Source organism: Lepisosteus oculatus, chromosome 21, assembly GCF_040954835.1.
Source record: "Lepisosteus oculatus isolate fLepOcu1 chromosome 21, fLepOcu1.hap2, whole genome shotgun sequence".
In the NCBI taxonomy this organism is placed as follows: domain Eukaryota; kingdom Metazoa; phylum Chordata; class Actinopteri; order Semionotiformes; family Lepisosteidae; genus Lepisosteus; species Lepisosteus oculatus.
This window is the reverse complement of record NC_090716.1, coordinates 2,181,335-2,206,833: the sequence shown is the minus strand read 5'-3', so window position 1 is coordinate 2,206,833 and position 25,499 is coordinate 2,181,335. Positions and strand designations below refer to the sequence as shown.

Genomic DNA, 25,499 nt, shown 5'->3' with positions numbered 1-25,499 from the left:
CACCCCACTCAGAGCTCTTTACGGGTCATGGGGATCCCCTCCACCCCCACCAGTGTGCAGCCCCACCTGGATGATGCTCCAGTCCTCTCACACACACCAGCTCTCAGTGGGGAGGAGAGCAGAGTGATGAAGCTAGTTCAGAGATGGGGGTTATTAGGAGGCCATGACTGGTAAAGGCCAGGGGGAAATTTGGCCAGGACACCAGGGTAACACCCCTACTCTTCTAGAGAGACGCCCTGGGATTTTTAATGACCACAGAGAGTCAGGACCTCGGTTTTTATATCTCATCCGAAGGACGGCACCTGTTTACAGTACAGTGTCCCCGTCACTATACTGGGGCATTAGGACCCACAGACTGCAGGGTGAGCGCCCCCTACTGGCCCCACTAACACCTCTTCCAGCAGCAGCCTCAGCTTTCCCTGGAGTCTCCCATCCAGGTACTGACCAGGCTCACACCTGCTGAGCTCCAGTAGAGATGCCAGCTGCCAGCTGCCAGCTACCAGCTGGGAGCTGGGAGCTGCAGGGCAACTCTGCTCTGTCGAGGCTGTGCCTCACTCTTATGCCGCTGAGCACGGATTACAGGCAAACAGCAGACAGAAATCCTGTGGAACTGATGCTCTTGATCTCCGTCACCTTATTATCCCTTATTATCCCTAATGTCCCTCAGCGTACTGACAAATAATACAGGAAAGACGTAGCTATTCATAAAACACCTTTATTTATTTTTTGTATTTAGTATTAATAACATTAATCGCACAATAAATGTTCTCATGTGTTTGGCGCATTCCATACAGGAGTGAAAACGTTTCAGAACACACGTACAGTGATGCGAAAGTGATAAAAAAAAGTCAAGACACATTATTTAATCTGCCACCGGGTGCTTCAAAAACCAGAGTCGCTAACGGCAAGACTTCAGACCCGGTTTTGAAATGACGACAAGACGATGCTCCGTTGATATACAAAATGTGAAAGGAACTCCTCCAACCTGTCACAGAACCACATGAGCAGGATGAGACGTTTAAAAAAATCAATTATCCTTCAGTTAAAAAAGAAAAAAAAACGTCCACGACTTTAACAGTAAACACAGACTTATTTAAGGCATAAAAAGGCGTTTTTTTTGTCCTGTAGTATAGTTTCTGATTTAGTGAGGTGGGGCTTTGTCTGTCTTAGACATCCACCCAGTTTCAGTTCAGCTGTGCACAGCCCTGTCCCAGTGACCCAGCTGTGAGGCCCAATGCCTTGATGAACAGTACAGCCTCAGCAGTGCACAGGTATTGATTTAAGGCCTTGAAGCTGAGGCTTAGTGGACAGCAGGTCAAAAGGTCATCAGGCCTTTAAAACCAGGTGTGGCAGACCAGAAAGCAGCTTTAGAAAAGCTTTGGTAAACCCGCACAGGATTATAGAGAATTGTGCACAAAAGAAGCTATGATGGTGAATTATTGTGAGCTGTAGGAGGAAAACAGGAAAACCCAGGAGGATAATACAAAAACAGAGATTTACTGCAGCAACACTGTCCCTTTCACAGCATGCCTCAGGCCTGTGTCTCTGGTTAAAAAAAGACACTACCGCTGACCCCTACAGCACTGGGCATCTAGCGCAGAGCTCATGTCTGCACAATACTGTCGCCTCGGACTGGCAGCATCACGCCCTAAAACAACGAAATCTCAAGCAAGACCCATTGCAAACCGGACCTGCTACTGGTAAGCCACTGAAACACAAACAGCATCCAAAATGAAATCTCGGTGTGACTGACATCGGATCAATAGGAACAGCTGTGTTACTCCGTGCCATCAAGCTCGTAGTGTAATTAAAGAGCAGGGGTGGGGAGAGAAGACAGGACTCGGCTGTTTCTATGTACTGTGTCTGTTCCCCTACCAACCCCCCCCCACCCCACCTCCTTCATTAAGTGCTTCTGTGCAACAAGATTTTCTTTGTCTTTCTTTCACAACAGGGAGAGCAAACAGGACGTAGAATGAAAAAAAAACAACCTTTTCCAGCGATGCCAGACCTTCATTAAGTTTAACACTGGGGTAAACACAGACACATTAAGAGCATTTGTCTTGGGGACCGACTGCACTGATAGCAAAACGCGGAGAGCAAACTGGACTTTGAGATGTGTTTCGTACATGGTCACCGAGAAACTGCCAGCTCCCGGCTACCCTGAAGCCCTCTGGCCCACAGACTGCAGCTTGTGCAATTTTGGGGTCCCCATGTGGTGTTAGTTTCACACCAGCCATGGAGAAGTCCCAGGCCAGAGAGTGGAGGTGGGGGATCTGCCCAGCTCACAGCCCACAGAGACCTCGGAGAACCTGGGGATGTTCAAGGTGACTGGAGAGCAGGGTCCACACTGAGGACCCCTGGGCTGGAGCCCCCAGTTCTTCTTCAGCTCGTACTGAGAGAGGTGCTCAGGGGGCCACCACTGCTCTGGTGCTGCCTGGTTCACAAGCCCAAGCGCCCTCACCCACTGCCCCCTGTGCGTGGGGTCATCGATACCCCCCGACCCTCCCAGCCCAGGTTAGACCACCCCGTCGTTTGGCACTAGGACAAGCGGCACCACGGAGCAGTGGCACGGACCTCTCCCTTCCAAGCCCGCCCTATCCCACCTCAGCCCACAAACCGGGGTTTCGTCCTGTCCTTCCTGCCTGCGGCCAGCAGGACGTCCCGCGCGCTGCCTGCACGCCCCAGCCCAGCTCGGAAGGAACGGTGCCTGGTTCCGGCTGGCGTGTGGCACCTGTAAAGCCTATCGTGCACGCACCTGGCACAACTCTGTGTATGGCTCTGCTTGCCTTGGTGCTACAGTTTGGACAAAGGGTCTGAGCTCCTACAGTCGCACAGAGATCAGCATGGACTCACTGCTTCATGCTAAAGGTGAAACAGGTGCCAGGCAGGAGATTGTAATACCCACAGTTCAACGATTCATTCTCCTCCTGACCCTGCAATGGGCGTGCAGATGTCCCACGTCCGCTGGCAGCTCTGATCAACTGTCCCGAACAGCGAAGAAGCGAGCCGTCTCCGCGAGGGACACCAGCCAGCAGCGACAAGCCTGCTGAAAGGCCGGCGCGGGAAACGGAGGAGGAGAAGCAAGAAAAGCAGGAGTTCAGGTGCTGTCCCTGCAGGAAAAAAACAGGTTTCTCCCTGCGCCCCCAGCCCTGCCAGCAGGACGCCGCTGAGGAACAGGGCTGGGAGTTGAGGCCACGGCCTGTGTGAGGCGTTCGTGCAGGTTTCACCTTCCTGCCTGTTGTCACACAGGCTCCCTGCCTCTCTCCTCCACAGCCTCGAGGATTTCTAGAACGCGCAATGTCGTTTACCCACAGTCGCTCGCTCACAGGCTGGGCTGCAGGATTTGGCAGAATTTAAAATCCCCAAAAACACGTTCCAGTAGCTGGAATTCGACAATCCAGGTTTCTTAAAAGAGAAGCATTCCATCCAAATTAAAACAGGAAAAAACATCAACAACAACAACTCAAGCCCTGCGTCAAAGAGGTGGTCACACAGAAGAAAACAGAAAGACAAAGGGCACGATCTGTACAGCGATGGCACGGGTTTCTGCTTGGGAGGTGGGGCGGTCAAGGGGTCAAAGTTCGGCCGCGGGGCAGGACAGCAGCCCAGGACCGTCTTGTGTCTGGAGTCACGGGACAGCTGTCCCCGCTGCGGGGGGGGGGAGGGGATGAGGGAAGGTGGGGGGGCAGTCAAAGGAGCTTGAGGTAGCGGGAGCAGGCGTGTCCGAGATCGAGAGGCAACCAGCAGGACTGGATCTGGGCCCGGGCTCCTCTCTGTTTCTTTTATGGCTTTGCGACCAGTCCGACCCGGAAGTCGTCCCAGACCTTGCTCGGGATCCGTGGGGTCCGGAGTTGGAAGAAATGTGAAAGCAGCTTCACCGATCCCTCCCCTCCCCAGCGCTGCAGAGCCAGCCCAAGCCCCGTGGCTGAAAGCAGGCTGCAGACCCTGTGGGGTCTGAGAGGGAGGTGTGGGTGGGCCCGCCAGTGCAATAGAAGAGGGAGGTCCGCTGGGGCAGGAGGGGAGGGGCGGGCTGGGGGGCTACAGCACCTGGGACAGCACCTCGTGTTTCTCGGTGGCGGCGAGCAGCCCCCCAGGGTCCGGGCAGCCCCTGCCGTTGGCCTGCTGGCTCAGCTGGTTCTTGAGCCGCTCCAGCTCGTAGTTGTGCAGGTACTCCTGGATCAGGTAGCGCTCCCGTTTCACCCGTGCCTTCACGTCCGTGGGCACGTCCGGGATCAGCCAGGCCACGAAGAACTTCACCATGAAGACCACGTGCTGCCCGGGGAGAGGGGACAAGAGGCAAGGTCAGCCGGGAGCCAGGCCAGCACACTCTCCTGTACTGGACACCTGCACGTCTGGGGACATGACTGGGCACGACTGAATGAGGTCTGACATCTGTGTGTGAACTGTAAGGAGAGAGTGTGTTGATCAGACTGTAAGGAGAGAGCAGTGCTGTGGTGAACTGTGTGTGATCTGTAAGGAGAGAGTGTGCTGATCAGACAGTGCTGTGGTGAGCTGTGTGTGATCTGTAAGGAGAGAGTGTGCTGATCAGACTGTAAGGAGAGAGCAGTGCTGTGGTGAACTGTGTGTGATCTGTAAGGAGAGAGTGTGCTGATCAGACAGTGCTGTGGTGAGCTGTGTGTGATCTGTAAGGAGAGAGTGTGTTGATCAGACTGTAAGGAGAGAGCAGTGCTGTGGTGAACTGTGTGTGATCTGTAAGGAGAGAGTGTGCTGATCAGACAGTGCTGTGGTGAGCTGTGTGTGATCTGTAAGGAGAGAGTGTGCTGATCAGACTGTAAGGAGAGAGCAGTGCTGTGGTGAACTGTGTGTGATCTGTAAGGAGAGAGTGTGCTGATCAGACAGTGCTGTGGTGAGCTGTGTGTGATCTGTAAGGAGAGAGTGTGTTGATCAGACTGTAAGGAGAGAGCAGTGCTGTGGTGAACTGTGTGTGATCTGTAAGGAGAGAGTGTGCTGATCAGACAGTGCTGTGGTGAGCTGTGTGTGATCTGTAAGGAGAGAGTGTGTTGATCAGACTGTAAGGAGAGAGCAGTGCTGTGGTGAGCTGTGTGTGATCTTTAAGGAGAGTGTGTTGATTAGACAGTGCTGTGGTGAACTGTGTGATCTGTAAGGAGAGTGTGTTGATTAGACAGTGCTGTGGTGAACTGTGTGTGAGCTGTAAGGAGAGAGTGTGTTGATTAGACAGTGCTGTGGTGAGCTGTGTGTGAGCTGTAAGGAGAGAGTGTGTTGATTAGACAGTGCTGTGGTGAGCTGTGTGTGAGCTGTAAGGAGAGAGTGTGTTGATTAGACAGTGCTGTGGTGAACTGTGTGTGATCTGTAAGGAGAGAGTGTGTTGATCAGACTGTAAGGAGAGAGCAGTGCTGTGGTGAACTGTGTGTGAACTGTAAGGAGAGAGTGTGCTGATCAGACTGTAAGGAGAGAGCAGTGCTGTGGTGAGCTGTGTGTGATCTGTAAGGAGAGAGTGTGTTGATTAGACAGTGCTGTGGTGAACTGTGTGTGATCTGTAAGGAGAGAGTGTGTTGATTAGACAGTGCTGTGGTGAACTGTGTGTGATCTGTAAGGAGAGAGTGTGTTGATCAGACTGTAAGGAGAGAGCAGTGCTGTGGTGAACTGTGTGTGATCTGTAAGGAGAGAGTGTGCTGATCAGACTGTAAGGAGAGAGCAGTGCTGTGGTGAGCTGTGTGTGATCTGTAAGGAGAGAGTGTGTTGATTAGACAGTGCTGTGGTGAACTGTGTGTGATCTGTAAGGAGAGAGTGTGTTGATCAGACAGTGCTGTGGTGAATTGTGTGTGATCTGTAAGGAGAGAGTGTGTTGATCAGACTGTAAGGAGAGAGCAGTGCTGTGGTGAACTGTGTGTGAACTGTAAGGAGAGAGTGTGTTGATCAGACTGTAAGGAGAGAGCAGTGCTATGGTGAGATGTGTGTGATCTGTAAGGAGAGAGTGTGTTGATTAGACAGTGCTGTGGTGAACTGTGTGTGATCTGTAAGGAGAGAGTGTGCTGATCAGACTGTAAGGAGAGAGCAGTGCTGTGGTGACCTGCGAGCTGTTGTACCTCCATGATGATGATGAAGGCCAGCTTGGCGGCAATGACATGCCAGAACTGCATGTTGTGAGAGTACTCCTTCTCGTGGCCAGGGGGGAAGCGGAAATCGCGATACCTAAAACACAGAACACGAGGGCTTCAGGGAGAACCACCATCCAGTCAACACGACACAATGAACATTAACCATCATCCGCCACAAAAAGAGCAATAAAATAAATTCCTGGCAGAACATGGGACAACATTAAGACATCTCTTTAGTCTTGAACAGAGGAGACCGTGCAGTGAACTGATTCAAAGGAAGGAAGGAAAATATAACCTGGCATCATACAAACAGGAAACAGAAGGCAGTGAAAGATGGAGTTTATCCCGGAGCCCCGACCTGCAGGTGGTGTCAACGGTCTCGTTGAACCAGATGGGGTTCTCCCCGTTCTCGGGCCGGTTCTGGTCGGAGAACTGGGAGATGTTGAAGATGGACAGGCTGTTGTTGATGTAGCCCTCCATGGAGTAGTTGCTGCTATATTGGTAGTAGTAGACCAGGCGTGGGATCATGTCTGAGGTGAAGGACACGATGAAGGCCTGGGAGGGAAGAAGAGGAGGGAGGGAAGAAAGCCAACAGGGACTTTCATTAGCTGTGTTGTGCAACTGTTTTTGATGGGTTAAAAATAAAGGCAAGGTTTTAGTCTCAGAGACGGCCCCGTTTAGGGGCACACGTCCATCCATCCAGCCCTTACATTTTCGAACTGCTTTATCCAATACCAGGCTGCAGGGGGCGCTGGAGCTTGTCTGAGCACACACTTCTCTTTTAAACACGTGCCAGCAGCTATATCACCCTGCAAGCTCACAAGTGTCAGCCCACTGCCATCCTATCCAGGTGGGAGCTGCACATTGGTGGTGATAGTGGGATTCCCCATTACCAGGAAAGCGCTATATACAGTATAGAGTATATATACTGTATATAGCATAAGGATTATTATTATTATTAAATGCTACTGCATTACAGATTCAGTCTCCTGCTGCTCCCTCACAAGCAGAATGCAGGGGAAATGGAAAGAGAAGTTTGCAGGTGGCTGTGGGTTTTAGGTACTTCAGGGCTATCGCAGGACCTCAAGAGAGCTTCCTGACGTCATGGAGTCACAGCTGATTGTTCTACACCCCCTTCTCTGCACTCACGTTGGTGACCACGGACACGATGGCGATGCCGTTGAGGATCTCCTGCCACGCCCCGATGCTGTGGGCCTTGGCCGCCACCGGCCGGCGGAACTGCGTGGTGAACTTCCAGGCGTCCACTCGGATCTCGATGATGTTGTTGACGAGGGCCAGGAGGGGGGCCAGGGGGAAGGAGGCCACGAAGAGGGTGATGAAGCCGAACTGGATGACTGCATTGGGGGAGGATGAGAGGAGCAGGACTGAAGATGTTAGCTGGAACATCTCTTGAAACATCTCACAGGTCCTTCACAGAGCCAAAATAGGGGTTTGTTTTTATAACACGCACACACACAAACACATGAGAGCAAACTCACACAAGCGCACAAAGAGAAGCACAGGCGCACTCACACAAATGCACCTGCACACACAAGCACATGGCTACATACACACAGAAGAACATGAGCACACAAACATACACAGTAGCACATGAGTGCAAACACACAAGCACGAGTACATACACAGCAGCACATGAGTGCAAACACACAAGCACGAGTACATACACAGCAGCACATGAGTGCAAACACACACAAGCAGGAGTACATACACAGCAGCACATGAGTGCAAACACAAGCACGACTACATACACAGTAGCACATGAGTGCAAACACACAAGCACGAGTACATACACATTGGCACATGAGTGCAAACACACAAGCACGACTACATACACAGAAGCACATGAGTGCAAACACACAAGCACGAGTACATACACAGTAGCACATCAGTGCAAACACACACAAGCACGAGTACATACACAGTAGCACATGAGCACTTACACAAACGCACATAGACACACAAGCACATGCACGCACACAAAAATACGTGCATGCACACATATGCGCGCACAGAAGCACCCACACACAGGACCACAGCGGCGTTGATTCAGCATGCCAGACTTGTGGGTGTCTAAGCATCATGTGGCCAGAGGTTTAGCACTGAACCCTCCTGCTACCAGCCGGGCTACGCTGTGTGTGAGAGGCAGCCCGACTGTGAAGAGCTCTGCCCCTGCCAGAGAAGGTGTGAAGCCGACCGCGCGTGCTGGTGTGGGAAACGTGACGCTCACACGCAGAGTACGAGAGCTGTCCACAGAGGAGAGGTTACTCTGGCCAGCAAAGAGCCACAAACCAAAACCAGCTCGCGCTAAAGCACAGCTCGACCACAGGAAAATGGGTAGTCGTTGTGACAGTGCGACAGACAAAATTAAGGTTAAAGCGGGTTGTGCTTTAACCTGAGGAACAGGCTTTAATGATGATAATAATAATAATAATAATAATAATAATAATAATAATAATAATAATAATAATTGCATACACTTATATAGCGCTTTTCTGGACACTCCACTCAGAGCTCTTTACAGGTAATGGGGATCCCCTCCACCCCCACCAGTGTGCAGCCCCACCTGGATGATGCTCCAGTCCTCTCACACACACCAGCTCTCAGTGGGGAGGAGAGCAGAGTGATGAAGCCAGTTCAGAGATGGGGGTTATTAGGAGGCCATGACTGGTAAAGGCCAGGGGGAAATTTGGCCAGGACACCGGGGTTACACCCCTACTCTTTTCGAGAAACGCCCTGGGATTGTTAATGACCACAGAGAGTCAGGACCTCGGTTTTACGTCTCATCTGAAGGACGGCGCCTGTTTACAGTCTAGTGTCCCCGTCACTATACTGGGGCATTAGGACCCACACAGACCGCAGGGTGAGCGCCCCCTGCTGGCCCCACTAACACCTCTTTTGTCCGATTGTGTGAGGCCGTGACAGTCGTGTCACAGCACCTTGGGCGAACGCAGGAGCATCTGCGCGGGGCAGGCCGGGGTAAGTCAAGTGCAGAGAGAGGGACAGGCCACACACAGACAGAAGGACCTGCCGTCAGGTGAGGGGACAGAGCTCAGGGTTCCTCACCCATCTCCAGGTACTCGTAGAACAGCCCCATCTGCCCGAAGCACTGCAGGTCGTGGTCCTGTTCCCAGCGGCTGTACAGAGTCTCGGGGTGACTTCGCGCCTTCCTGCTGCCCCACCAGTTCCACAGCCACCTGGGCACAGAGAACACAGCAAACGGGGAGGTTAAGGGCAGAGGCTGTGGACCTTTGCGAGGGAGAAGAGCTATCAACTCTGGTGTCGTGGGTGATGTCAGAACCTGGTCCATCTGATGACCCCTTGTGTTAGCGAGGCCTGTCCTGCACCTTCTGATCCTCTTAGGAAAATGGGAATTCCGGGTTAACTAGATGCCAACCGAACACAAAGCGGACCCACCCATCGAGACGCATCACCAAGATGCACTTGGCAGGGGATACCTGCCAAGAAGGGGTCTTTTTCACGGCCTGGTGAAAGAGCATGTGCAGTGTTAGCTCTAGCGGAATGGAAACAAGGCCCTGGGCTCACAACAAGGCTAGCGTTCCTGCCACGCTAAACTGCCCCACTGCCCCCCTGCTGAAAGGGCGATACTCACGGCACCAGCGCCTCCTGGATGTTCCCCCACACCTGCTTCCCGGCCATCACAATGACCAGCTGGGTGGTCAGCTCGATCAGGCAGCCGCCGGGGTCACACTGCGGCCAGGAGAGGAGAGACGCACACAGACACAGCGTCAGGAGGCAGCCAGAGAGCTCATGATCAGCGGCCCGAGAACGTGCACTGCGAGACAGGCAGACCTGGCTGCCGTCTCTTTGGGGCCGAGATCATCTGTTTTGCAAAAAACGAAAGCCTGTTTAAGATTTACGCTGGGCGCTATGGTTTCTGTGAACTACAGCAGGCTGGTGATTTCTCATTTTGCACCGGTCGTGCAGAAAGAAAGGCTGTGTGTGTCGAGCAGGAATGTTGTTGCCACTTAATAAACATTCTGCCTTTGTCTTCCGTTTGCACCAGGTGACCCGGGATCTCAATGACTCCTTAGATTGCAATGACAAGCCCCGATTACAAAACATTTGATATCAGAGGGGAACTGCAGCCTCAATCTCGCAGACTGGTTATTAAATCTTGGTAGCAAAATAAATTGACTGACAGTGTAGAAACAGTTCACACATTCTGAATGAAGCACAAGATCTTTTGGTCATTGTGAAAGTACTGTACGTCTCCATGTTGTCACAAACCCCTGGAGAGGGTATTGTGACGTGATGCAGCCCTTCCTGCTCACTAGTCCCTGTCATGACTGATGTACTGTGATGTACGAGCGAATCAGTACAGGTTGTGCAGCAGACATTTCACTGCAGAAATGTCCCAATGTGATCTGCATGCAGAGTTAAGAAGTAGTATTTGTTGGTAAAACCGGCTCGAAGTTGAGAGCAATATTTCGATTGGATTAAGTGAGATGGATTCACAAGCCTGCTTGTTTACAGTGTAAAGGGCCACATCACCTCACTGGAAGTTTAGTTGATTCATTCTGAATCTCAGAACATGGCGCTGCACTGACCTGGAAGTTTTGTCTATTTTGTGATGGAAATTGGAGGTTTCTCAAATAACTGTGTGGATTTGACTTCCTGTGGTATTGAAAGCAATCATTGGCGATGTTTTCCCACCCCGAAATATAACAAATAGCATTGCAGTTCCCCTTCAAGACACACAGGTGGAAGAGACGAGCTCAGTGGTGACTAAAATCGGTTTCTCAGTGCTGCCTGATATCTAGAGGTTTTAAAAATCTGTACCCCAACCCCCAGCACGGAAAGGAAACCAGGTACCTCCTCGTTCCTCCACTTGGCGAACATGTAGATGTATTTGCCAGGGTAGCCTACGAACTTGCCCTTGAAGAAGGCCACGTAGAAGCAGGAGGAGTAGTAGTTGACGAACTGGAAGAGGAACATCTTCATGGTCAGCCTGTTCTCGTACTCCAGGTGGGTCCGGGGGATCTCTAGGTGAAGGGAGACTTCAATTCAGACGCGACCCGAGATCTCGAGCTCAAGATGAAGTGGCCGACCTGATCGCCATCCTCCTCCTCACGCCCCCCCCCCGGCCCGCCCGTCCTCCTCCTCCTCACGCCCCCCCCGGCCCGCTTGTCCTCCTCCTCCTCACCCATGTCGGTGATCCAGATGGCCACGCGCTCGTACAGGAAGTTGAGGATCATGATGATGACGAAGTTGATGCAGGAGGCGGTGACGGAGGTGGCCATCTGCGGGGTGATGAGGGAGCCCACCAGCTGCAGCTCGTGGGCCGGGTTGTCCTTCATCAGGCTGGCGAAGGCGGCGTAGACGGCCAGGCGGTAGGCGATCACGCCGATGATGCAGGCGATGATCAGGGCAATCTGAGGGCACAGGGGAGACCGACAGGTTGAACCCCCACCTTGTCCTGCTCACTGCACAGCACAGCCGCCCTCTGCAGGGCCCCCCAGCTGTGCAAGATGCTTGTGCAAGATCCCCCCCTCTCATACCACAGCATGAGCTGTAATTGTATCTTCCCTGGACAGCAGTGGCAGTAACCTCTCTCGGTCGGTCCCGGTTGGCCAGGGGCGCTCATTAACCATCTTCTTACTAACCAGTGTCCCGACCGAGGCTGCTACCAGTACTCTCCCTCTACAAGTCTTGTCTGAAAACCTTTTTCTCCGAATTGTCTTTGTAAATACTCACTGTCTTCCTAAACCGTGAGGGTCCGTGAAAAGGCAACCCCCGACTGTCCTAGGAACTGCTTTTATAGGGAGCTACAGTCTCCTGGTGATTTCCCCGTGAGAATCCGAAGGATGTGGTTCTCCTAAACGGGATGACCCCACCCCTGGGGAATTCACCCTTGTTTCCTACCCCTGCTTTGCTACGGGCCTTCAGCATGGTTCCGGAATGCCCACCTCTACAAACTCAAGGCAATTTGGTGCCAGGCAAGAGAGGACTATTCAGCTCATCTTGCTTACATGATCCCTTATTTGCTAAGTGATTCTAAAATCTGGCACAACCTAGTTCTTGAAGGGTCCCATATTTCTGATTTCTACAACACAGCCTTCTTTGAGCCTCCTGATTCCAGTCCCAGAGGGATCTTCACTTATTTTTCTTTTGTAATGTCATGTCTGTATTTTTTTTTTTGCTATGACTCTTAATTGCCTCTTGCATCGCAAGAAAGGATTCTGAAAATCTGAAGCAGTCTCACTACAAGCAGGGATAAACCACATAACTTCTCTCGGTCGGTTCCGGTTGGCCAGGGGCGCTCATTAACCAGCTTCTTACTTACCAGCGTCCTGACCCGGAAAATGACTGAGGCTGCTACCAGTATTATCCTGCTGTAAGCTTTCTCTGATTTGTTGTGCCAGATGAAACCTCGGGAACTGCTGATATAGGGAGCTAGAGTCTCTAGGGGCAGCCAATTCAGTGATGTCCCCATGGGAATTTGAAAACTGACTCAAATCAGTGAGGAGCTGTGGCTCTGTGGTTAAGGATCTGTGACTGGGAGGTTGCCGGTTCAAATCCCGCAGCCGGCAGAGGAATCCTACTCCGTTGGGCCCCTGAGCAAGGCCCTTAACCCCAGCTGCTCCAGGGGCGCTGTACAATGGCTGACCCTGCGCTCTGACCCCCAGCTTCTCTCCCTGTCTGTGTGTCTCATGGGGAGCAAGCTGGGGTCTGTGAAAAGACAGTTCCTAATGCAAGAAATTGTATAGGGCTGATAAAGTGATGTTACGTTATGAGATGACCCTGCCCCTCCCAGCACCTGCTCTGCTACAGTGCTACACTGCACCCCGAGATGCACCCGTGCAAATGTGCTCCAAATCAGGCTCCCAGCACAACAGGCACGCAGGCAGGCCGTTCCTTTTCTGCTCTGTCGGCGTGCACAACTAAAACGCTCTGCTTGTGCCTCTAATTCCCCCTTGGCTTGGCTGATTTGAATGCCAGATCTCTCTGTCTGACCGGGGGTTGGGAAACGTCTCGGCTCAAAGAGGTGCCTGCCGATTGCATTGGCGGTTTGGGTTTTTCCCTGTATGAATCCAAAAATGAAAGCCGTGACGCTCTGTGACAATTGTTCGGGTACAGGCCCCGATGCATTGTTTTCAAAAGTACGGCTCATATTTTAAGCCTGTTGTGGATAGTTAAACAGGTTAAAATCACCAAGTTAACACAAACTCTTTAAATGGAAAGGGTGGTGTCTTCACAATATGCGCAGCAGAAATGTGACAGCAGAAGAGGAACATACCTGCTTCTACAGAGTACATGCCACTAAAATGGATCAAAATGCAACACAAAGGGAGGTTTGTATCTATCCCTGGTACACTGCTGCTCCCCAGTATACCTCAGTGTTCCCCAGTGAACCCCTCTGCAAACCTATGTACCCTAGTGCTCTGCAGTGAATCCTACTGCACCTCAATACTTCCACTGGGGTACTCCAGAGTTCCCCAATGCACTCCTGCTCCCCACTGTACCCCAGGGCTCCCCAGTGAACCCCAGTGCTCCCCACTGTACCCCAGGGCTCCCCAGTGAACCCCCTGCTCCCCACTGTACCCCAGGGCTCCCCAGTGAACCCCCTGCTCCCCACTGTACCCCAGGGCTCCCCAGTGAACCCCAGTGCTCCCCACTGTACCCCAGGGCTCCCCAGTGAACCCCAGTGCTCCCCACTGTACCCCAGGGCTCCCCAGTGAACCCCCTGCTCCCCACTGTACCCCAGGGCTCCCCAGTGAACCCCGGTTCTCCCCAATGAACCCCCTGCTTCCCACTGTACCCCAGGGCTCCCCAGTGAACCCCCTGCTCCCCACTGTACCCCAGGGCTCCCCAGTGAACCCCGGTGCTCCCCAATGAACCCCCTGCTTCCTACTGTACCCCAGCGCTCCCCAGAGAACCACATGCTCCCCCCTGTATCTCAGGGCTCCCTAGTGAACCCCAGAGCTCCCCACTGTACCCCAGGGCTCCCCCGTGAACCCCTCGCTCCCCACTGTACCCCGGGGCTCCCCAGTGAACCCCCTGCTCCCCACTGTACCCCAGGGCTCCTCAGTGAATCCCAGTGCTCCCTAAGGACACATTGAACTGTACAGCCAACGTTTCTTTCTAGTGCCTCGGAAATACATCACATTTACAGAACGTTTACACTGCAGTACGGAGAACATTACCATCCTGCACAGACCTTGTTAACGTCTCACATAGCCTTTTCCCTAAAGTCATCGATTCACCAGACCTGGTCTAACAGCTCCCCCTGTGGCACAGAGCAAGTCGTTTCAACAAACCTGCCGAGTGTTTTGTAAATACCTCAAACACAGGTCCGGAAATGTCTTTAACATGATTAAACAGGCCACTGACACACTACACTGAAGCAAGTCTTGTTACTTGTTTTGAGTCTGACTGCTGATCGGAGCATTTCCATTCCTCTGCCTGCCTTACTCACCATCCCGAAAGATTTGACCTGAATGATTTTTATTTTCTCATTCAGGACTGCTGTGCATGCACTGCGTTCCAGGGATGTTAAGACACAGGTGTGTGAGGGAATCCTTTTCTAACTAAATCCGTCTGCCTCTCGCTCATACTCCCAAGGAACGGTGAGGAAGAGGAGGTCACTGCTGAGTAACTGAAGGTGCTCACCCAGAATATGACGGTCGCTCCAGACAGACAGAAGCGTGCACACTTGCTGGTTAAGGGTAAGTAAGGCTCCATTTCCTAAACAGTGAGCAAGCAGAGCAAGAACAGTCAGTTAGTCGGCGGTTCATCAATCTCACTGCAGCAGACACTGAAACTGTGTGAAACAGGGTGTCAGGCCCAGGAATGACCTGGTCAGGGGGCAGCACGCTGATCTTCCTGAAGCCCTGCGCCTCTCACCTGAGCCTGTTACTGACCCGAGGTGCACCCCCTCCCACCTTGGACTGTTTGAGGTCCCCACCAAGGAGTTTCCCCCCAAGGCAGGTCCCATCAACCCAGACCTCTGGCCCCTCATTATTTGTTTAATTAAGATTGGACAGTGTTTACTGGCAGACTCTAAAGCTGGTCCAGAATCAAGCACTTGGCTTTGACACTTGCCTTTCACACAGGTTCACTGCCCAGGGTATCCCAGAGCACAGTGCGTTAAACACACCATTAGTCCTCCCACTGGCACTCAAAACCCCTCCCACCATCTTACCCACAGTATGACCGTGGCCCAGCAGAGCATCATTTTCCCACAGAAATCTAGCGTGCTCCTGTCCAGAACCCATTCCTCCTCCTACAGGGGGCATCAGGCCACACGTTACAGAAATCACATGTGTTAACAAGAAAAGTCCGCTTCTTGTGTCAGATCTTTCGGGGGCATGAGATGCTTTAGGGCTGCAGAGCCAGCTCCCGTGGCCCCCTTACAAACAGTGTCAGGATACACAGGATTGTGCCAAGCGACCCGGGTGTCCCTCCGTGATCTCAGGGCCACTCTCCTGGGGACTCAAGTAACAGAGCCGGAGGGGGTGCTGCCCTTTGCCAAAAGGTCAAAAGGTCAAAGGTCAGACAGCTCTAGGATTCAGGAACCAGCGGCTCTTGAAGGAGTAAGTTCTTTTAGGGAAAAGAAATCTGTAAAGCTATCTTGTCACTGATTTGGAAAATCCAAAACATCCGTTCTGTAATAATAATAATAATAATAATAATAATAATAATAATAATAATAATAATAATAATAATAATAATAATTGTTTACACTTATATAGCACTTTTCTAGACACTTTTCTAGGGAGGAGAGCAGAGTGATTAAGCCAGTTCAGAGATGGGGATTATTAGGAGGCCATGACTGGTAAAGGCCAATGGGAAATTGGGCCAGGACACTGGGTTACACCTCTACTCTTTTCGAGAAACACCCTGGGATTTTTAATGACCACAGAGAGTCAGGACCTCGGTTTTACATCCCATCTGAAGGACGGCGCCTGTTTACAGTATAGTGTCCCCACTATACTGGGGCATTAGGACCCACACGGACCACAGGGTGAGCGCTCCCTGTTGGCCCCACTAACACCTCTTCCAGCAGCAGCCTCAGCTTTCCCAGGAGTCTCCCATCCAGGTACTGACCAGGCTCACACCTGCTGAGCTCCAGTGGGGCTGCCAGCTGGGAGCTGCAGGGTGATTTGACTGCTGTAGAACTGTGGCATAACCTGCTTGTTCACAGTGCAGCTGACTGAGGTGCTCGATGGTTAATTCCTTTCTGGTATTCATCTGCTGGTTGTACTACAAACCAGCGCTGGACTGGATCGGAGGAACAGGTGTTAGAGAGTCCCTGGAGCTGCAGCAATGGGGTGGTGAGGTACCTGGGTGATGGGGTTCAGTTTCCGGCGAGTGCATTTGGTCTCATATTCGGGGCGCAGCTGGAGCTGCTGCTGCTCTTCTTCAAAGTCCACCAGGTCCCACTCGTACTCCAGCCGGGCCTGACGCCGCTTCCAGAACTCCAGGAACATGGTGACTGCAGGCAGAGACTCTGTTACACACACTGGCACACACACACACACACACACATGCATGCACACACACTCATAGTACACGCACAAATGTCTGCACACACACTACAAGTACACACACATGTGCTCACAGACACACATTCACACACAGACTTGCACACACACACACTTGCACACACACTCATTGCACATGCACAAATGCATATACACACACACACTACAAGTACACGCACACACATGCGCTCGCAGACACACATTCGCACACAGACTTGCACACACACTCATTGCACATGCACACATGCATGCGCACACACTCATAGTACATGCACAAATGTATGCACACACACTACAAGTACACACACATGCGCTCAGAGACACACATTCACACACAGACCTGCATGCACCTGCACACAAAAAAGATAAGCCCACGATGCTTTTCTTGATTTTAAAAAAAGTGCCACCAAATGCATGCCAAAGAACAGAAAAAAAAATCATCAACTGCTATAATCCGGCACTAGATCTTCTGATCTGCTCCATTTGTAGGATATAAGTGTAAAATGAATTGTTATTTCTTTTAAATTATTGAATAGCTCATTGCACCAAAGACCAGCATCATCATGGATTCATTCACTCACTCTGTGGGGGGGCTCTATGGACAGTCCTAATGATTTGAGCACTTTGAGCTCACTGCATTGTATTCTCATTGGAAAAACAGGTGTGAGAACTCAAACCCAGAGAAATACTCTCTCCCCCCCACTAGCTGGGGCTGCTGCCTCATGGCTGAGGGGCTCGCTCCTCTAAGACCATGCAATGATCAAGCCACTTTACCCCATATCCCCATGAAGATGGCGAAGAACAGCGTCCCCACATTGTCGAACAGGTGGGATTGCTGAAAGACAGGAAAGGGAAAAGGTCAGACTGCCCTTGAAGGTCACAACCTCTACCACAACCGGGCTCGAGCTATCCTCCGGGACCCAATATACCCTGGCCACGATCTGTTTTCACCCCTGGGCTCTGGTAGGAGGTATGGTAGTATCAGAACACTGACCAATAGATTCAAAAACAGTTTCTTCCCTCAAGCAGTCCGCATCAGAAACAGCTCAGATTAGCACCTGCACTTTAAGGCACTGCACTGTTTGCACTATGTCCTGTTGGCTGTATTCTAACGTCTACTGTCAAAATGTATTCGCCATGTCTGTTTGTCATTTGTGCCTGTTTTTTTTTCCTCTGATGTTACTGGGTACAGCTGAACGAGTAAGCATTCCAATACACTTATTGTATATGGAAAATAAAGAAATCTTGACATCTTCAAGAGCAATGCTATACTTTTTGAGTTCTGATCCCGGATGGCCCCAGTGCATCAGAGTTTTTGGAGGGCTAAAGATCACACCGATTAATCGCGTTACGAGGAGGAAGACTCTGGATGAAGGACCAGGTCAGTGGACACATGGTCGATAGGATCTCATGCCCCTCCGCGTCGGCCAGCCTATCCCCCGGTTCCTACCCGCTCTCTGACGAAGCACGGTCCCTACAGGACTAGTCCACTGCTCGCTTGCCTTCATCCTGCACACATGCATTCCTTCATTCACATGGCAGTCAATCCTGGTTTTGCATTTGGCCTTGCTGTCCCCTGTGTATCACGATCGTAAACCCCTCCTCTTAAGGACGCTCCAGCCCTTCCTTGTTGACCTGATCCCCTGCACCTGCCTCCGGGTCCTGCCCCCGCCCTGTAAGAGCCAGAGCTTCCTACCAATCTGGGCTCAGCTTTGGAAGACGGACACCCGGAAGCCCGACTACCCGCGAGGCCAGGAGGGGCTCGACGGCACAGGCTTCGCAACGGCGTCCTGACCATCTGGGTCCATCTGGGTCCGGGACTGGGAGCTCCTGGCCCCATTACCTCCTTTTATCCCCCGACCCTTCGCTGGATCCCGGTCCGGCTTTTAACTTCGTTTGTCTTTGTCTTGGATTGATCACCCGGCTCTGGACATTTGCATCCCCACGGATTTCCCTATGAACACCCTTCGGACTTGTTTGCCCTGGACAACCCCCCCCCAAACACCGGCGCACCTTGGACACGCCCCCTGTTCTTCTCCCAGCCCCTATCCTACTCCTTTTTTCTCACTCCTCTCTGGATTCTGCTGTCTGTTTCGTGACCCTGTGATGTTCAGTGCAGGCTTCTCAAGATCAAGAGCAGTCTTGCCAGCCCCTACACCTACCCAGGAGGATTCGCAGGTGGTGTTGAGCTTCCAGTAGCCACACTTCTTGTCGCACAGCGGGCACATGACAATTTTCCCCCCGATCTCGGGGTCGCAGATCTCCTTACTGCAAGAGAGGGAGGCGGGGAGGCAGGGGGAGAGAGAGAGGAGGGAGACAGGAAGTAAGAGGAGAGGGGGAGAGGAAGTCATTGCGCTGCGTGTGTGTGCAGGGGACGTGTAGAAGAAGAACAGAGAAGGATGCGCCCGTCCTCACCTCCACACGTTCTCATGGTAGGTGGAGGCGCCGTAGCAGAAGCAGATCAGCCCCACGATGGCAGCGAAGAACAGCATCTCGGTGTAGAAGCCCAGCCAGGCGAAGTAGATCCCAATCTTCTCCCCATAGTACTTCCTGCCAGCAGCCAGCAACACAGGGAAGATCACTAACAGCGCCGCCACCTGGCCACAGGCTGCCTACTCTGAGCAACAGGACCAGGCTCCCCACTCTCTGCTCTCGCCCTGGCCTCCTTCTCGCTGTCCTGCTCCCTGAACGGCACTGAGACCACCACTGATGCTCCAGACCACATTCTATGGGTTAACTTCAAGGCCAAGGTACCTCTCTCCCCTCTTCCCTGATAGGATGGGAAGAGCTCTTCTGTCATGACTGGTCTGCTCACATGTTCTCTGACAGTCTCAGCTCGCATACCGCCTCTCATGAACCATGACATGAACCAGCGCACATCTTTTCTCTCAGCTGTCGTACAGCCTCTCTTTCTGTGAGGGTCTCGGCTTGAACCCAGCCTCCACTGTCCCAACCTCCATGATTCTCCATGATCCAACCTCGACCACACTGCCCTCCGGCTTAGCACCCCCATCCTGCCCCAGGAATACAGTGTCCTCAGCCTGGCCAGACTCTGATTCCTGCCCCAGGCCAGATCCTGACTCCTGCCCCAGGAATACAGACAGTGTCCTCAGCCAGGCCAGACCCTGACTCCTGCCCCAGGAATACAGACAGTGTCCTCAGCCAGGCCAGACCCTGACTCCTGCCCCAGGAATACAGTGTCCTCAGCCATGCCAGACCCTGACTCCTGCCCCAGGAATACAGACAGTGTCCTCAGCCAGGCCAGACCCTGACTCCTGCCCCAGGCCAGACCCTGACTCCTGCCCCAGGCCAGACCCTGACTCCTGCCCCAGGAATACAGTATCCTCAGCCTGGCCAGATCCTGACTCCTGCCCCAGCAATACAGACAGTGTCCTCAGCCAGGCCAGACCATTACTTCTGCCCCAGGAAAACAGTGTCCACAGACTGGCCAGACTCTAACTTCTGCTCCAGGAATACAGTGTCCTCAGCCAGGCCAGATTCTGACTCCTGCCCCAGGAATACAGAGAGTGTCCTCAGCCTGGCCAGACCCTGACTCTTGCCCAAGGCCAGAACCTGACTCCTGCCCTAGGAATACAGTGTCCTCAGCCAGGCCAGACCCTGACTCCCGCCCCAGGCCAGACCCTGACTCCCGCCCCAGGCCAGACCCTGACTCCTGCCCCAGGCATACAGACAGTGTCCTCAGCCAGGCCAGACCCTGACTCCTGCCCCAGGCCAGACCCTGACTCCTGCCCCAGGAATACAGACAGTGTCCTCAGCCTGGCCAGATCCTGACTCCTGCCCCAGGAATACAGACAGTGTCCTCAGCCAGGACAGACCCTGACTCCTGCCCCAGGCCAGACCCTGACTCCTGCCCCAGGCATACAGACAGTGTCCTCAGCCTGGCCAGACCCTGACTCCTGCCCCAGGCCAGACCCTAACTCCCGCCCCAGGCCAGACCCTGACTCCTGCCCCAGGCATACAGACAGTGTCCTCAGCCTGGCCAGACCCTGACTCTTGCCCAAGGCCAGAACCTGACTCCCGCCCCAGGCCAGACCCTGACTCCTGCCCCAGGCCAGACCCTGACTCCCGCCCCAGGCCAGACCCTGACTCCCGCCCCAGGCCAGACCCTGACTCCTGCCCCAGGCATACAGACAGTGTCCTCAGCCAGGCCAGACCCCGACTCCCGCCCCAGGCCAGAACCCGACTCCCGCCCCAGGCCAGACCCCGACTCCCGCCCCAGGCCAGACCCTGACTCCCGCCCCAGGAATACAGTATCCTCAGCCTGGCCAGACCCTGACTCCTGCCCCAGGCCAGACCCCGACTCCCGCCCTCACCGGATGAGATTGAGTGGCTGCTCCTTGTAGAAGCGCAGGAAGCGGGCCCACTCCTTGTACAGCGTGAACCTCTCGCTCTCACAGTTGAGGTCATTGGCCCTGGTCCAGTACCGGCACTGCGGGACAGAGACAAGTGGGACATGTCTTCAGTGAAAAGAGCAGGAATTTTACAGCAGCCGCGGGTCAACGTTCGAAACCCGTGGCTCAGTCTTTGAGTGAGCAAGTGAATAAGTAAGTAGGTGAATGACTGGGCACAAGAATGAGTGATCACGTGCATGAATGACAATGTGAATGAGTGAGTGAATGAGTGAGCAGGTGAATGAGTGAGTGTGTGAATGAGTGAGCAGGTGAATGAGTGAACAAGTGAATGAGTGAACAAGTGAATGAGTGAGCAAGTGAATGAGTGAGTGTGTGAATGAGTGAACAGGTGAATGAGTGAGCAAGTGAATGAGAGTGTGTGAATGAGGGAGCAGGTGAATGAGTGAGCAAGTGAATGAGTGAGTGTGTGAATGAGTGAGTGTGTGAATGAGTGAACAGGTGAATGAGTGAGCAAGTGAATGAGTGAGTGTGTGAATGAGTGAGTGTGTGAATGAGTGAGCAAGTGAATGAGTGAACAGATGAATGAGTGAGCAAGTGAATGAGTGAGTGTGTGAATGAGTGAGCAAGTGAATGAGTGAACAGGTGAATGAGTGAGTGTGTGAATGAGTGAGCAGGTGAATGAGTGAGTGTGTGAATGAGTGAACAGGTGAATGAGTGAGCAGGTGAATGAGTGAGCAGGTGAATGAGTGAGCGTGTAAACGAGTGGCTAAGCGGGTGCAGGTGGCCCTACATCGTGCAGAGCGTAGGCGGAGGTATAGGTGCCGTTGCTCAGGAGTCGCTTGATTCCCTTCTTGTCTCTCATGTCCTCCTTCCAGTAGGGGCAGCGCGACAGGATGTAGTACACCTGGAGGGAGGGGAGGGAGACACCCGCAGTCAGACACACAGGACACATCTGGGGACCCCAGCCCTGCCCTAAGGGGCTGTGGGGGTTTCTGCTCTCCATTTCCACCCCTCCTCTCCCAGTCCCTTTACTGATCTAGGGATTTTCCCAGACCAGTAACCACTCAATGACTTTAACTCTGCCACATGCACACGCCCCATGTCCCACCCACAGCTGCCCAATTAGTGCTCCACCCAGCCCCGCCCCACCCACACCCACCCATGTCCCACCCACCAGCACCCCAGCAAAACCCCACCCAATGCCCCGCCCACACCCACTCCCTGTCCCTGCCCCTCCCCTGGAGCCCTGCACTCACAATCCTGTTGCGCGTGGACGGGGGGAAGAAGGTGTCCTTGTTGTCGATGAGGAAGAAGTCGGGCTTGTCCTTCTCGAAGGGGGACGTGAAGTAGTCGGGCTCGGGGTTCATCACCTCGTCGGGCAGGCGGAAGGGCTTGAAGAGCCACTGCAGGGGGATCTCGCGGGAGTTGGGGATGTCGTTCTGCTTGAAGGGCACCTTGATCTTCAGCACCTCTGCGTAGGTGGCCAGCACCTCCCAGGGGGCGTGCACCTTCAGGAAATACGTCTTCCCATCTTCGGACTCCTGCAGGTGTGAGGCAGACACCAACGGGATCATGTGTCTGCTCTTGAAACCTGGGGCTCTCTGCATCCCCAATCACATCTGCACCTCCCTGGTAACTGCAGCTCCTCGACAGCTGCACCTCCCAGACAACTGCCGTTCTATCCAACAACTGCACCTCCTGGAGAGCTACACCTCCCTGATAGCTGCGTCTCTCCCTAACGACTGCACCTCCCTGACAGCTTCGTCTCTCCCTGACAACTGCATTCCCCTGACAACTGCACCTCTTCCCGACAATTGCACCTCCCTAACAACTGCACCTCCCTGACATCTTCGTCTCTCCCTGACAACTGCATTCCCCTGACAACTGCACCTCTTCCCGACAATTGCACCTCCCTAACAACTGCACCTCCCTGACATCTTCGTCTCTCCCTGACAACTGCATTCCCCTGACAACTGCACCTCTTCCCGACAATTGCACCTCCCTAACAACTGCACCTCCCTGACATCTTCGTCTCTCCCTGACAACTGCATTCCCCTGACAACTGCACCTCTTCCCGACAATTGCACCTCCCTAACAACTGCACCTCCCTGACATCTTCGTCTCTCCCTGACAACTGCATTCCCCTGACAACTGCACCTCTTCCCGACAATTGCACCTCCCGGACAGCTGCGCCTCCCTGACACTTGCATCTCCCTGGCAGTTGCACCTCCCTGACAACTGCACCTCCTTGATAGCTGCACCTCTCGCTGATAACTGCACCCCCCTGACTGCTTCGTCTCTCCCTGGCAACTGCACTCCCCTGACAACTGCACCACTTAGACCTCTGCATCTCCTTCACAGATGTATCTTTGTGGCCACTGCACCTCTTTGACATGGATCAGACCAGCCAATAACATCGACAGAGACGTATGTCTCGACCTCACACTGCACATATATATCTCACATCCTGCAGGATCTAAACCGATGATGGCGTGTATCACTGGCCTGTGCATAAATAGCAGTGAACTGACTGATCAATAATCCAACTGAATTATTGGAGTATGTTAGCCTAGGGAGCAAGGGTCAGGGTCTGGACTCTGGAACGTCGAGATTTAGCAGTGTGCCCACTTGGAAACTCAGATCGTTCCAGTAAAACATAAGGCTGTATAATTAGGTACAAATGTCAAGTTGCATTGTTAGCCAAATAAATTAAGAATAACAACATCTTAGAAACTCTGAACACCTGGAGTGTTATGGGGAGAGTGGAGAGATGGAAAATGTTCTCCAATTATCCAGGGTTAACACCTTTCGTTACGTGTCTTTTAGTAAACGATCATCAAAGCAAAGCAAATTAAGCAGTCAAGGGTGAAATGAGCAAACTTTCACGGGCTGTGTCAAAGGCTTTTAACAGATCACACTGGAAATATTGCAGTCTCATTCATACCTGTAACCATATCGTTACTTAACACTTGACCTTCTATGCAAATATGAATGTATAGTGTTGTTCCTGTTGGGTTTTTTCCTTCTGTCCGTCTGTACGCCAACACTGTTGCTGTAAAACAACTCCCCCCCCCATGGGGATAATAAAGACACTCTCTCTCTCTGCTTAGGCTACTACTACAGTACATCAGTCGACATGGAAGACAGGCCTCTGAGTGCACAGCCACAGAACAACCACCAGAGGGAGCTCCTGGGCGACGGTGTGCATCCACACCCATCCAGCAATTCCACTTACACTCTTGTCTTCCGTCTCCAGCTCCAGTCCGGCCTTCTGCAGATTGCTCTCATACTCCTTCCTCCTCTCCTGGAGAGACGGAAACAAGGCAGAATGAAACAGGGCTCCTCATGAGATAGATGCACACAGCCAGCCACATCCCTGCCAGCAGCCATATTGCCCTGGTCAGGGTGAGCCTAGTAATATCCTGGTGAGCCTGGTCAGTACCTGGATGGGAGACTCCTGGGAAAAACTAAGGTTGCTGCTGGAAAAGGTGTTAGTGGGGCCAGTAGGAGTGTGAGAGAGTGTGTGTGTGTTTTGTAGTGTCTGGTGTACCGGAGGCATTTCAGAAGACAGTGCAAGAATCAGTGCTGAGCCCAAGGTGAGGACAAGATGAACTGTCAGGCTCTCAGCGCTTCAGAGCAGAGCCAGTCATTTCACAGGAAGAACACGTTTCCTGGACCTGTTACAGCCAGACAGAGATACTTATGAGGCTGGCAACCTAAATCAGCAACGCACACAGGTCAAACTCGGGAATAAATATACTCACAGTTCTTCCCAACTGACTTTCACAGCTCTTGACATCTTTGGGAGAACCACAAAGAGGGGTGAAGGTTAAAGGTCAGTTCGAGGTAGAGATGATATGAGGCCGCCAGAAGCCGACACAACACGGTGTTGTACCTTCACATTTCAACACAGGTTCATTTACTGAGCCACTCCCTGTGTGACGAAGTCAATAAGGAAGGGCTGAAACCAGTCCCAAATTCAAAAGACTCGAGTAGCATTCTGAAGAGGCGTTCATTGCAAACACCTCAATGAGAACTAATGATCAGTTTGTCCTGTCATTATCAGGCTGTCATCCTCAGCATTTGCACAGGATTTGCCTTTCAGTAGTGTTGTCAACAGCTCGGTGACTGTATACATCTGCCATCGAGAAGAAAGTCAGGAAACAGGATAATTTCAGGTTACTGGTAGTTGAACATTCCTATTTTGAATTTGCCGTTTGAGAATGGAAGTTTAAGGACTGAAGGGCTTGGTTTAGAAGCGGTTTTGTGATTCTGACAGCCACAATTTATTGTGCATTCAGTACAGAAGTGTGTATGAGTATTTTTCCATGCACGTCAGATGCCAAAGGGCTGGGAGGAGCATTCTGTGCGGATGGTTGATATCGGGGCTCACCTGCTTCTTCTCCCCATCTTTGGTGTGGTCATCCAGGTAGGACAGCACGAAGTCGATCCTGCGCACACCGTCCCGGAAGAAGACCGAGTCCTTGCTCTGGTGCTGCCCGTCGATCTGCAGGACACAG

At 52.6% G+C, this 25,499-nt stretch overlaps 1 protein-coding gene across 9 annotated transcripts in view; it reads right to left on the bottom strand.

The window, feature by feature from the left end:
* Nucleotides 1–699: 699 nt before the first annotated feature.
* ano5a (anoctamin 5a) overlaps nucleotides 700–25,499 on the bottom strand; it is a 52,729-nt gene continuing 27,929 nt past the window's right edge. For 6 of the 9 annotated variants that reach the window (XM_069181419.1, XM_069181421.1, XM_069181424.1 and 3 more), the window contains 18 exons: nucleotides 25,373–25,486; nucleotides 24,215–24,283; nucleotides 22,236–22,520; nucleotides 21,770–21,883; nucleotides 20,941–21,056; nucleotides 19,022–19,156; nucleotides 18,769–18,874; nucleotides 17,381–17,441; nucleotides 16,406–16,557; nucleotides 15,265–15,345; nucleotides 11,266–11,494; nucleotides 10,935–11,104; nucleotides 9,712–9,809; nucleotides 9,165–9,295; nucleotides 7,230–7,435; nucleotides 6,439–6,635; nucleotides 6,069–6,174; nucleotides 700–4,272 (listed from right to left, as the gene is read on the bottom strand). In XM_069181419.1, coding sequence (XP_069037520.1) covers nucleotides 4,039–4,272; nucleotides 6,069–6,174; nucleotides 6,439–6,635; nucleotides 7,230–7,435; nucleotides 9,165–9,295; nucleotides 9,712–9,809; nucleotides 10,935–11,104; nucleotides 11,266–11,494; nucleotides 15,265–15,345; nucleotides 16,406–16,557; nucleotides 17,381–17,441; nucleotides 18,769–18,874; nucleotides 19,022–19,156; nucleotides 20,941–21,056; nucleotides 21,770–21,883; nucleotides 22,236–22,520; nucleotides 24,215–24,283; nucleotides 25,373–25,486 — 2,604 coding nt within the window. In that variant the 3' untranslated portion in view covers nucleotides 700–4,038. Of the gene's footprint in view, nucleotides 4,273–6,068; nucleotides 6,175–6,438; nucleotides 6,636–7,229; nucleotides 7,436–9,164; nucleotides 9,296–9,711; nucleotides 9,810–10,934; nucleotides 11,105–11,265; nucleotides 11,495–14,732; nucleotides 14,808–15,264; nucleotides 15,346–16,405; nucleotides 16,558–17,380; nucleotides 17,442–18,768; nucleotides 18,875–19,021; nucleotides 19,157–20,940; nucleotides 21,057–21,769; nucleotides 21,884–22,235; nucleotides 22,521–24,214; nucleotides 24,284–25,372; nucleotides 25,487–25,499 lie in introns of all 9 variants that reach the window. The other 3 variants (XM_069181420.1, XM_069181422.1, XM_069181426.1) reach the window with 2 other exon arrangements.